Source organism: Lipophrys pholis, assembly GCF_963383615.2.
Source record: "Lipophrys pholis genome assembly, chromosome: 5".
Taxonomy (NCBI): Eukaryota; Metazoa; Chordata; class Actinopteri; order Blenniiformes; family Blenniidae; genus Lipophrys; species Lipophrys pholis.
This window is the reverse complement of record NC_137628.1, coordinates 31719899-31732815: the sequence shown is the minus strand read 5'-3', so window position 1 is coordinate 31732815 and position 12917 is coordinate 31719899. Positions and strand designations below refer to the sequence as shown.

Sequence of the window (12917 nt, the reverse complement as noted above, 5' to 3'; positions counted from 1 at the left end):
GCACTGGGCACCGCCCAACAACCCCGGCACCCACCCTGCTGGAGCAGCACCCATAGTGGCCTGGAGGAATGTATCCTCTGGCTACATCAGCATAACGATCCCGAAAATAACTCCACTTCTCGCCATGGCAAGATGTACATCAACAACTAAAACTGGTTCCGAAATGTTTAGATATTTTCTGTGTAGATTCTGGTAGAGTAACTTTTTTTTTTTTTCCCTTGTCCTGTTCGGCAGCTTGGGCAAACAATATGATGTGATTGAGAGCCTTCGCAGTCAGAACAGTTTTTGCTCTTGGAACAGGGAGAGACCTGGAGTCTCCTCCTGTTGCTGCCTTTATTAGAAGTTGGCATGGCTGCTGTACACGACCAGGGGGGGAACGCTCAGAGAGAGAGAGAAGAGATTGAGGGGGAGGGGAGGGGATAACATACAATACCCTTGTTTGTGCTACATATATTATTTGCAGGTATCACACTGATCAAAATACTTTCCAACTGTTATTAGATTAAACCAGCCTGAGCAGCTCTATCTAGACAGGAACATGATTTTCTAGATTAACCAGCCCGAGCAGCTCTATCTAGACAGTAACATGAAGCAGGAACATGAATTAACAAAGAGGCAACAACAAAAGAGGAACATGATTTTGAGAGTTTGAACAAATGATGACAGAAAACAAGCAACTTCAGCAACACATCTCATGAGGAGTGTAAATGTGTGTGTGTGTGTGTGTGTGTGTGTGTGTGTGTGTGTGTGTGTGTGTGTGTGTGTGTGTGTGTGTGTGTGTGTGTGTGTGTGTGTGTGTGTGTGTGTGTGTGTGTGTGTGTGTGTGTGTGTGTGTAGAAGTCACTTGACCTAAAGTCTGAAAAGAATAAGCAGATTAAATGTACCAGTGTTACATTTTCAGAGCTGTTTTGTGCAATTTTGTGAAATGACCAAGTATTGAGTTGTGGATGAATGAAGATATTACACAATTTGGAGTGACACTGGGTTGTCCTGCCTCATTACTCTTTACAATGTTACTTCGACACTGAACATGCTGTATACTTTTTGTATACAGCATGTTTACCATTGATGCTGTTCCTGAACATCAATGGGATCTTTTCACATGCTGCTTTTATCTGCCAAGAGCCATTTGCTCTGGAAACCACTTCACCAAGTTTAAGATATCCTAGTAAAACATTTACTTGTGTGCAAAATTCTACAAAACTGGGTTCTGACTGAGTTTCACTCATCAGGATGTACAGAAAGCAATGGAGACACTGACTTTTTTGAGAAAATGCTTCAATCCATCACCTGTATGGTCAACAATCACCTTTAGTAGATTATAGTGATGAGTGACATGACATTACATCAGTCACATGTCACTTTTTCCTCCACTAGGTTCTTTCTCCTCTCCATCCATTACAGTCAACCCATCATTCAGCAATACAACCTTCAGCTCCGTCAGAGTGGAGTGCTCAGTGATCAACAGCCAAGAACTAACCCTGTCCTGGTACAAAGGGGAAGGATTATTGAACAAGACCAGTAGTCCTGTTGTGCCTTCCCGACTGTCTCTCACCCTGGAGATAGAATCCCACCATCAAGAAAACTACAGTTGTGTTGCTGAAAACCCTGTTCAAAAAGAAATGATCCAACTGAAGAAAGAGGACAAACATGTGAAGAATGAAGGTATGACTGAAACCTGAACAATCACACTCACCAGAAATTCCAAAATGTCCCTTTTTGCAGAATAACGCAATCAGAGTGTCTCAAACAATCTCAGTTATAAATCTTTCTTTTCTTTTCAGAGACTAGCGGCTGGTGTCAGACTGAAACTCTAGTGCGACTGGTTATCTCTGCAGCAATCAGCTTGGTCTTGACTGTTCTTGTTATTGACCACATCAGACTCACAAGATGAATCCTGTGCTGGTTGTTTTCCTTGTTTCCAGCTGGTTCAGATCCTGAGCTTCTTTTGTTGATGTTGTCATAACTAGAACGGAAACCTGCAAGAAGAAGGCTGAAAGCCTAAAACAAGTAATCAAGAGCTATACAGATTTTCATGCATGTACAAACACGTAATACAGAATATAATAAAGTATATAAATTCTACATGGATCTAGTGTGACAGAGTAATGGACCGCTGTTAATTCTGTTGCACAACATTCAAACAAATTTCCATAAAATCTTTTTGGAAATTCAACATTCCATCCATCCAACCATTAGTTGCTGGCTTCGTTCATCCTCGGGTTGCAGTCCACAGGAACAGATCGCTGCTTATAGAGATTAAAGTTAATCTCACAGGCTACTTTGGGGACTTTCACGTTGGGATAGTCTGGGACTCGGTTCACTTTGGGAGGGAGAGGCCGAGAATTTTCACACCTTCATTTGGTTCAGGTGGCGTTCACATTCACTTTTGAGACCGGACCAAACCACCTGGAATATGTCATACAATTACAACGGCTGCTGATATAGTCTTCAGACCAGATATCAATAAGCGCCCTTTTCACTAATTCTTTCTCACTATTCCGCGTCTGGCCGCCAGATATTTTCCAACTTTTTCTTTCTGCGTCTGCGTCTTCTGATTTATGCGGTTAGTTTTGTTTAATCTCTTGTTAGCTCCGGTTCAGAGTGTGTGGGCGTGTTCTCGTGGCCCAAACCAAACATTTTTTGCCTGAAGAGAACTGCAGTCCGAACAGGGGAATGTGAACTCAAACACTAAATGGAACTATTAGAGGATAATATTTCAGGCAGTCATGTTGAAAATGAAGAAGAGGACGACAGTGAACGAAGCACAAGTGCTGGCGGCTCCAGAGGCGCCAGTAATTGTCCACCACACCCACTAACACCAAACGACAAATGACAGTTATCTTTAAAGGGGTCATATTATCCAGTTTTTCAACACCTTGACATGGTTTTGTTGGTCCAAAAACATTGTATTCCAAATTTCTTATTCGGTAGGTTTCTTACACCTTCAGTGAAAATGAAACTTGTCTCTTCTTAATATCTTTTACAGGTATTGCTTCATAGGCAAATTTTTAAAAGAAATTATCTTTGTAATTGGACTTTCCTCATGGAGGGTATTTTGAGCATTCTCAATGTTCTTTACATGACATGTTACATTAACCCACACAGAAAAGAAACACATGATGCTTGAAGAAATATTGGGAGCCACTGGTGGTGTGTCTTGCCTAAGGACATGATGACCGGGCATAATCGGGTATCGAACCTTTAACTCTGGAACTGGAAGACAATCCACTCTACTAACTAAGTGATATCCACCCGATCTGCTTTTCTTTCTTCCTGATGTGATCTTGCTTTTCAAACATCTTGTCCTTTACTGGAACAGATTCAGTTGTTCCACTTTTCTGTGGTGAGCTGGGTTTCCCCTCGCGTGACTTTGTGACAGATGTTGGTCGCAGAGCTGTGGCTGTGATGCGTTTATAGGACATAGGAGATTTTAGCGCCACAAAATATAACCATTCATTTTCTAGATAAAGTTGCATGCTGAACAAGCAGCGACTTCATTCCAGACACAGATTTCAGAATCACTTTTTAATTATATGAAAAAAAAGAAAAATCATTTTTGACAGGGCGAGCCTGCTGCCCCTGACTACACACCACTGCACTCAGGTTATAACTTATAACCTAAAATGACAGTAAACTTTTTAAAAAAAAGCATTGTGTTCGCACTACAACTAAAATATGTGTATTTAGGTTTGTGGGGTAGAATTGTGGAACAGGTTAGATGAGGAGTTGAAGGGAAGCAGGACTGCAGAGCACCTTTAAAAGAAGTATAGGAAGATCATTTTAAGAAGATATGCGGATGAGGAGGGGCTAAATTGAGGGCTCACGTTGTTCATTTATTTTTGATGAGCTCATAATTATGGATTTTTTATATAGGCACTGGGTGGAGATAAGGATTAGGTAAAAGGGTGAAGTTTTTTCGTCAATATACAGTATATGTGTATTGTAACAAGGACGTAGGGGTTTGTAAATATTTACTTCTTCCTACTTCTTTTAAAGCATTGTTTTTTGTTTTGTTTAACATAGATTTTAGTCATTGTTTGTTTTATTATGGATCAACAACTAACTAAACATGACCAAACAAAAGAATTATTATACATCTTAAAACAAATGGAAATCAAATGATTATAAAAACAATTATCAGCAAAAATGCAATTACTTGGATATAAATATATGCTTTATATCGATCCGATCTGATCGGTAGATATCGGATCGGTGATTTGTAAGTGATCGGGAATCGGCAAATCCATCCGATTACCTCGCCAACCTAAAAAAAACAAAAAAACAAAACAAAAACTTTTTCACGTCAGCTGCCGTAAAGCGAGCCCCGTTTGCGACCTGCCGTAAACTGAGGTTAGCAGCCTAAAGCCATTGAGAGGATAAAATGTCAGCAGTCTGGAGGGATTTTAAGGTTGATAACCAAACCAGTCCAGCGGCCAGTTGTACTATTTGCTTCGCCACAGTCCCGAGAGGCGGAGCACCAGAGCTTCACCACAGTCCCGAGAGGTGGAACTAATTTGATAAGACATCTAAAAAGTAAACATGCGGCGGGGTACGCTCAGCAAAGACCATCATCCGTGGAAAAAAGATGACGTAATCTCCCCCCTCCTCCCCCCACCGCTGTCCGCTACGTCATCTAATAACTACAACAATCAGGGACTACAAGCTCCGGTCGAGCTGCAGAAGCTAGAAGCAGGCGGAGCGGGGCCATAGATCTATAAAACTAGAGTTATACATAGTGGTTTATGTGCAGAAGTCTACTTCTAAATTTCTATGTAGTCTGTCTTCTGCGTTTTTGTTGTGTTTGCTGAGTCACAGCGCCCCTACAGGCAATTGGGAATTGGGTTCTTCTGATTGCTTTTACTGAATACTGTTTATGTTGTAGTGTTTTATAGTTTATATGTTAGTCAAACTGATTCACTGGGTTTCATTTTTAAATTTTTTTTATTTGCTACAAAATCCAGGTGAAGTTGTCATGACCTCCCCTCTGGCTCTGCCTCGTGCCAGCGTTTTCCCCTCCCCCTCCCTCCTTTCCTTTTTCTTAGGTGGGCGTGTGCTGCATGCTGGTTAGGTGTGGAGTGCAGCTGATTACCTGATCACCCTGAGGCAGGGTGTGGCTACAACAATCAATTCACCTCTTTCCCCATAAAGCTGGCTTCAGATCAAGGCTCGGTGCCGGACTGTAAACTATTGACTGTTAGTTGTGCCCTGCTCTGCTCTGCTCTGCTCTGCCCTGCTCTGCTCTGCTCTGCTCTGCTCTGCTCTCATCCTGTCTTCCCCCCGCTGCAGCTTTGGACCAACCAGGCCGCACCAGGCCCCTGCTTATGGCTCCATTCAGTGACACAGCTCAACGGAAGGCTCCCTGTTCACCCTCCATCGGACTGCAGCACCTGCCCTCCGTCCTGCTTCCTCATCGCTGACCAAGCCCTCCTACAACTCCCCGCTTCGTACCAGGCAGTGTGCTCCCCGCAGTCTCTAGCTGGGCCTGAATACTACTTTTGAGCATTACCTTTAGTAGTGGTATAATTCCTGTGTTGTACTTTGGTTCAGATTTTTTCCCTCTTGGAGTATTTTGTTTAGTTTGGCAGTTTCTTAGTTTGTGAGTGCCGAGTAGTTCAGTCACCCCTTCCCCTCCTTTTGTTCTCCGTCTTCTTTCTTGTCCTTTTGTAACAGCTCACCTATCTTGTTTATTTGGGTTGAGTCCCTTGCCACGTTTATTATTTAAAATACTCTTGAGAGAACTCGTGGTTCCGTTTCTCTGTCCACGCCTGACTCTCTGAGTGTGAATCGTGACAGAAGTTGTTTAGGTTAACATAAATAAGAGAAACAAGACTGCAGAGTGTAATTGTCTTTTCTTTGTTATGACTGAATAAAGTTTAAATAAGTTCTTAAGTCATTCTGAGAAGAATTGATTCAATAAGTGAGTTTTACAATAATTTCTAGCTAAACAAAGCTTCTGCCAATAGTGCTTTTAGCTTCAGACGTCTTAGTTGCTCCAAAAATAGAGTATTGAGTATCTCTGCTATAGAAATGTGATACTCATTTCTGAAAAATCGGATCGATGTCAGTCGCCAAAAAGTGTGATCGGGACTTCTCTACTTTTTACTGCTCAATAAAAATGCGACACAATAACTTTAGTGATGAATGTATGCAGTAAATGAAGTTATATTGCTGTAGATTGTAAAGGTTTCTTGTAAGTTGTGAAGATAAGAAGCGGGAGGAATGTGTGATGTTTCATTTATGACGTCTGGGATTCAAGACTTATCAGGTTTTATCATGGCGTTTCACAATAATCATTCAGGTCTGAAGGGTTGGGTTTTCGCTATTAAAGTGCCCTGTGCTTGGATATAAAATAAAGAACAATGACATGATTTATGAAGGTTATATTCTTTTAAAGTTGTCAGAGGTATTTGTTGAAGGTTCGTCATGTACATTTACTCCTTTCCTGCTGAAGAAACTAGTTATTCTCCAGTCTTGTCGTTTGTTTTGCTTAATGCAGCCACACATTGCCACTGGATGAATGAAGGAGGCAGATCAGTTTAGTAGCTGACCTCTGACCCCGATGCTTCACTGGGGGCTTTTCCACCAGAAAGAACCAGGTGCTCGTTCGGAGCCAGGGCCAGCCTTACCACCAGTTCTTTGTCTTTCCACTGCCAAAGCCCCGGCCCCACTTCGTTGCTGAGCCAGAGAGGAGCCAGACTGGGGCCCGACGCGTCATCAGCTGGGGGCGGAGGTATCGCTACCTAAAAGGCGGAAGCGAGGTTGTACCGGCTTTCTGAAATCTACAGCGAACACGGAGCCCCAGAGTGGTTATAGAGAAAAAAATAAAAATAACGCGTCGGAACAATATCATAAGTCGCTCCCTGAAGTTAACAATACGAGGGAACGGGATTATTTAATCCGCGTTCGTGGAGCCGCGGCTCTCGAGATGCTGCAGAGCTCCTCCTGTCATTCAGCTACGTCAGATATAATATAGAAGCAGTTTTCCATTGTCGTTTTCTTTCACACTTTTCATGGTAACATTATTCTAACTAACATCACATCCAGGTCTTGTGTCGCGTTCTGACCGCCGGCTGAGGAGCTGCAGTGTGCGGCTGCATTGCGCTCTGCTCTGAGACGCTCCAATATTATTTTCTAACCCACAGAACTTCTTAATAATGAATACTTTTTGTCCATCAGCAACTAAAAAACAAACTACATACTACTGTAAATGAAAGCTTGGATTTTATGAGCACAAAATTAGCCTTTTAACGGCGCTTCATGTGAAATGACATGGCCCACCAACAATTTGGGATATAAAATGACACTGGTGCAGTGATGTGGAATGTAAATGTAATGCAGAATTTAGAATAGAAGAGGGTGGAGTTAGATGTGACACTTCTTATTTTGTCCTGAAGGTAAGGAAACATGACAAATGGAATAATTCCTTTCCAGTCGTACATTATTGCCTCAAATAGCCACATTTTAATTTATTTGCAGAAATGTTTGTAGTGATTCCATCTGAGCCTGGAGATCAGTCAGAGGCTGTTTTTATGATGATACTTCAATTTTCAAATCCTCCTCACAAACATTTCTAAAGGTTTCATCATTTACAGTAATAAATGATTTAAAGTAATTCAGCATTTTGTTTAGAATAAGAAGAATCATACAGTATCTAAAGAAATTCAAGATCTCCTTCACTATACTTTTTGGTTCTAAGTATTCTTCCCCATTCATCATGAGAGTGAATCTTTTTTTTCTAGGATGTTTTTATAAATTGAATGGGGAATATGATGGGGGGGGGTTCTCCTTCCTCAATCCACTTGGCTCTGGACCTTATAAATACTCTCTGAGCTTTATTCAGCTAAAATCTTCTTGGATGTACCTTCCAGTGTACTTGTGCTTCCTAGAACTGAACATGACCCATGAAGCCACGACGTAACTTTAGCCACTGACGTCATTCTGCCTTTTAAATATGGCGGTGACCACAAACAAGTATGGCGGCGCCCATACGTCGCCATTATTTGATACCGCACTGGCAGGGTTTAAATTTTGAGAATAGTACGGCGCTGACCGTGAGCAATTATGGCGGCGACCACGCACAAGTATGTCAGCGCCGGCAAACAAGTATGTCAGCGCCCGTAAGCCACCATCTTGATACCGCACTGGCGGGGTTTCAATTCTGGAGAAGCAAGGTCGCACTGCGGATCAAGTACTCCTGCCTCCCACCGACAGTGGCGCTGTGATTGTGCTTCGGAACAAAATGGCGGCGACCTGCAGGAAGCGGCCATATTTCATGTACTACCGCCTCCCACCGAGAGTGGCGCTGTGGTGGTGATTCGGAACAAAATGGCAGAACAATGTGGCGGCGATCACAGGGAAGCAGCCATGTTGTCGGCCATCTTGGATTCCCCACTGGCAGCCCCTTGGGAGGAGAGATATGGGGAATGATTAGAAAGATGGGGGGAGATAGGAGGGAGTGGAACTATCCGGTGCTGAGTGATGGAGAAGAAGTTGCAGTAACTGAAAAGGAAAAAGCTGAGGTAATGGTCAAAACATTTGTCTCAATACATAGTTCAGATAAATTGTCTGAGGAGGTGAGAAGAGGTAGGGAGGAGACCAAGGCAGAATCCTGAGGCCCCGTTTACACGACAACGGATACGAGTGTATCCGCAAAACTTTCAGAGCCGACATCAAAGGATCGAAAAAGCGACATTGCTGTGGAGACACTTTATATTAAATATTTGGATTAAATGAGCTTAAATAATTTGTAATAATTTGTGTGATGCTGAAATCTGCATCCAGCTTGTTCAGCAGAGTAGGATTTAAAATGTTTCTCTCGGTCAAATAAAACCCATAAAACGCAATAATTTTATTGAGTTGGTGGAAAACTTTCTCCTCCTCGTGTCACGTGACAGTGAGAAATGTCATCTGAACTCTTCCTCAGGAGAGAAACCTGATTCCAAGACAGGTTTATCAGCAGTATCAGTGCTATCAGCTTTATTCTGGTCAACATGTCCTCATTGTGAGTGAGATCAGACACATGTTCAGTCCAAAGTACTTTCACTGCTGTGGCACTTCCTGCTGCTCTGTATGTATATAAAGAATAGAGCAGCCTCCTCTTCATCACTGCTTCGCCTCGCCTTCACCTCACAGGTAAGACACACTCTGTCTCCTTCATTGACATTTGACTTTGCGCTTGGTCTGACCGTGTCCACTCGCTCTCACTGCCCGCAGCTGTTGTGTCACTTTGTTCCTCTTCGTCCTCGTCATCATCATCATGAAGACTCTCCTCATCCTCTCAGTGTTGCTCAGTGGTGTTCTTGCTGCCACGGCAGCCGCAGGTCAGAACATTTCTCTCTGACATGTTGTTGGCTTTCTGTGTGACAACACGAGGATTTCAGGAGGAAACACAATTTGTGATTTTTACAGAAATTCACTTTTATCCACTTTTAGTCATTTTTATTAAACTTTGGTTTCTTATTCAGTCATTTGAATGCTGTTTTCTTTGTTTCACAAATCTTTTTAAATCGTTTTAAATCTTCCATGCTTGTAAATAAAACCTGTCAGGGTCCAAGAAAAGTCAGGCTGCCCTCTAGTGGTGAGTAGTGATTATGACAGGAACAATGCAGAATCTCCAGAGGATAGAAGAGTAAAAGGTCTGCACTGCAGAGCTGCTTAGTTTAAAGAAATAAAGAAATAGTGCAATAATGTTACACACATAATACTAATAGTTGTTTCTGGTAGATGAGCTCAAGATATAACAATACATAATAAATATACCTACTAATCACACTGATGCTGTTTCCAGTTGGAGCTGCTGAAGCTGCACCAAAGGAGCAGCCTAAGAACATCCAGGGTGAGCTGCTTCCACACAGACACTTCAGACTTTAACTGTTTGGACAGACTGGAACTAAACTCCTATTTTCTTTTTAGTCCCAGTGGTGAAAGAAGAAGTCCTTGCAGGTAGAAAGCTGGAAGGTTCATTCATCTTCTGTCCTCGTGAACAGACTGAGATCATGATGGGACTTTCTTCTTCTTGTACTTCTTCTCAGGTGAAGGGCCTGAGGTGATCTCTCCTGAAGAGGAGGTCTCATCACCTGAAGGTTTGCTGTCTTCTATGAAACACTGACTGTGTCACTTCAGTCTGATCACTACAATGTGTCTCTGTCCCAGCAATGATCTGATCTCCTGTCTGCTCCACAGGTCGATTCTTCTTCTGTCCCTCTGGTTGGCACAAATTCAAGGACAGCTGCTTCCTCTATGTTCGCTCTGGCTATACATGGAACAGTGCTGCGGTAAGCTGAAATCTTTGCTAAGAGTTTTCACATTGTACAATCTGCTGGGATGGAAGTCTCACTCTCTGGGTTTGTTTTGGTCGATTGATGTAATATCGTCAAGAAGAAACTACAGGGCTGTTGGGAAGTAGTGATTAATAACTTGTGAATTCAATTTCTAGAATATGAGTCAGTTTTACAGGTTGTCAGCTGGTTTACTTTTACAAATGTAAATAACCACCAGAGCTTGTTCCCAACAGTTCAGACACAATAAAGTAGGAGTCTATGCTGTCGGAGGGAGGCATCGCTGCCACTAACTTCTACAGAAAAACAAGTTCTGAGTTATAATCAGTTCCAAGCTGTAACTCACAGCCTCAAGTCATACACGTTATTTTCATCACCACAAAGTTTCAGCCTGCAGCCTCAGTTTTGATTGAGCAATAACTCTTTGTGTTTACTTACTTTTTTCCATCATTCAGTCAAACCCATCCAGCCTTTAACTGACATTTTACTTTAAATCACCATGAACTGGTCTTTCTTTACACCAACACCACGGGAAGCATTTATCCTAGTGGCTATTCTCAGGTTTCTATGCATTTATATCACGGCTCTGGACCAGATCAGAAGCTTTATGTGACCCTGAACTAAAATGAGTTTGACACTCCTGAAATAGAGAAAAGCAGCTGAGTGCTTCCTCACAGTGATGCTTCCAGTCAAGATAGTGTCACGTAGAGTCACTGTGATCAGACTGGGATTCCTATTTCATGACGGTTTGTATGTCTTCCTCCAGGCTCACTGTCTCAATAACGGAGGCTCCTTGGCTTCTGCTCATGATGTATTCGATTACACTTTCCTACAAGAATTAACCAAGAGAGAAGGAGGCTCCACCGCCTGGATAGGAGGATTCTACTTCCAGGTTATTAGAGCACCACACACACTCTCCACCACCTCCACACACCCATCAGTCAGACTGTTTGTATGAAACCATCCAGCAGCATCAGTGACAGTCTGCTGTGTGTTCTGCTTGATGTCTCCTGTCTGCAGACCTGGAGGTGGGTGGACCAGAGCCCCTTCAGCTACTCCAACTGGCTTTCAGTCCAGTCTAGCACTGCCAACCCATGTGTCTACCTGAACGCCAGAGGTGAACCTTAACATTTACTGTATATCTGCAAGCTGACACTGTCTGTTGCACCATAAATATATGTACTGAAAGAAAAAATATAACAGTCAATGCTATGTTGTTTCTCCACGAAACTGACGGATGAACCTTGTTTCTTACAGCTGGTTGGTCCAATGCTTCCTGTGGAGGTGGACGGCCGTTTATCTGTACCAGGAAAATTAGTCCCTGCTGAACCTGATGCCATAATGTGCTTTCATTGTGAAAAACTGTTTATTTTAATGTTGCGTCAAATCACAATTGCAAAGAGGCCAAAGTCCCAGTGGTGATTTAATGTTTTACTGTGGAATACATGGAACAAATAAAACTGTTGTATGGACTGTGGTGATTTTGAATTGTGGTGTTTTTTTTGTTTGTTTTTTGGATTACATTGTTTGAAGCTTTAATGTATAAAAGCAAAGCAAGTTTATTTATACAGCACATTTCAACAAGGTGATTCAAAGTGCTTCACAAATACATTAAATCTGCAGATAAAAACACATTTTTAAAATCATAAAAGAAGTCATTAAAATTTAAGAATAAACAAGATTAAAAGGATTAAAAACAGACAAGTTACAGTGCAGAGTTTGAGTTAAAATAAGACTTAAAGTAATTCATAAAATAATTTAGTCAAAGGCAGCTGAGAACAAGTGAGTCTTCAACCTTGATTTAAATGTTCTGAGAGTTCCAGCTGATCTAGAGTTTTCTGGGAGTTTGTTCCAGATATGTGGAGCATAGAAGCTGAATGCACCTTCTCCATGTTTGATTCTGACTTTGGAAACTGATCGAAGACCTGATCCAGATGACCTGAGTGGTCTAGTTGCTTCATACCGAGTTAGGAGGTCACTGATGTATTTTGGTCCAAAACCATTCAAAGCTTTGAAGACCAACAGCAGGATTTTAAAATCTATCATCTGACAAATAGCCAGTGCAAAGACCGCAGAACTGGAGTGATGTGATCTATTTTCTTATTCTTAGTGAGGACTCCAGCAGCAGAGTTCTGAATCATCTGCAATTGTCTGATTGTTTTTTTTGGTAGACCTGTGAAGATGCTGTTACAGTAATCGAGCCTAGTGAAGATAAATGCATGGACAAGCTTTTCCAGGTCCTGCTGAGATATCAGTCCTATACTCCTGGAGATATTTTTCTAGTGATAGTAGGCTGACTTTGTAATTGCTTTGATGTGTTTTACAAAATTGAGGTCTGAGTCCATCACTACACCTAGATCTCTGGCCTGGTCTGTGGTTTTTAGCTGTAACGACAGAAGCTCTGAGCTCACTTTTAGTCGCCCCTCCTTGGCTCCAAAAACCATTCCTTCAGTTTTGTCTTTATTTAACTGAATTAAGTTCTGGCACATCCACTCATTTATCTGCTCAGTGCATTTACCCAGTGCCTGTATTGGGCCAGGGTCTCCTGGGGACATTGTAATGTAGATCTGTGTGTCATCTGCATAGCTATGATAACTTACGTTGTTGTTTTCAATAATTTGAGCTAGTGGGAGCATG

The 12917-nt window shown here is 42.0% G+C and overlaps 1 protein-coding gene across 1 annotated transcript; it reads left to right on the top strand.

Moving 5' to 3' along the window:
* Positions 1-9001: 9001 nt before the first annotated feature.
* Positions 9002-11766, top strand: LOC308109252 (ladderlectin-like). Its single transcript, XM_080462704.1, has 9 exons — positions 9002-9135; positions 9217-9323; positions 9791-9838; positions 9916-9945; positions 10035-10085; positions 10186-10277; positions 11047-11172; positions 11301-11397; positions 11538-11766. Exons 2-9 carry the CDS (start codon positions 9260-9262, stop codon positions 11606-11608), a joined length of 579 nt encoding a protein of 192 aa, XP_080318830.1. The 5' UTR covers positions 9002-9135; positions 9217-9259; the 3' UTR covers positions 11609-11766.
* Positions 11767-12917: the final 1151 nt, after the last annotated feature.

What these genes read in the sequence shown, in the direction of transcription:
- LOC308109252 (XM_080462704.1), top strand. Translation starts at nt 9,260, where the DNA reads ATGAAGACTCTCCTCATCCTCTCAGTGTTGCTCAGTGGTGTTCTTGCT. An exon ending in GCAGCCTAAGAACATCCAGG is followed by an intron (nt 9,839 to 9,915) that starts GTGAGCTGCTTC and finishes TTTTCTTTTTAG; the next exon opens with TCCCAGTGGTGAAAGAAGAA. An exon ending in ATACATGGAACAGTGCTGCG is followed by an intron (nt 10,278 to 11,046) that starts GTAAGCTGAAAT and finishes GTCTTCCTCCAG; the next exon opens with GCTCACTGTCTCAATAACGG.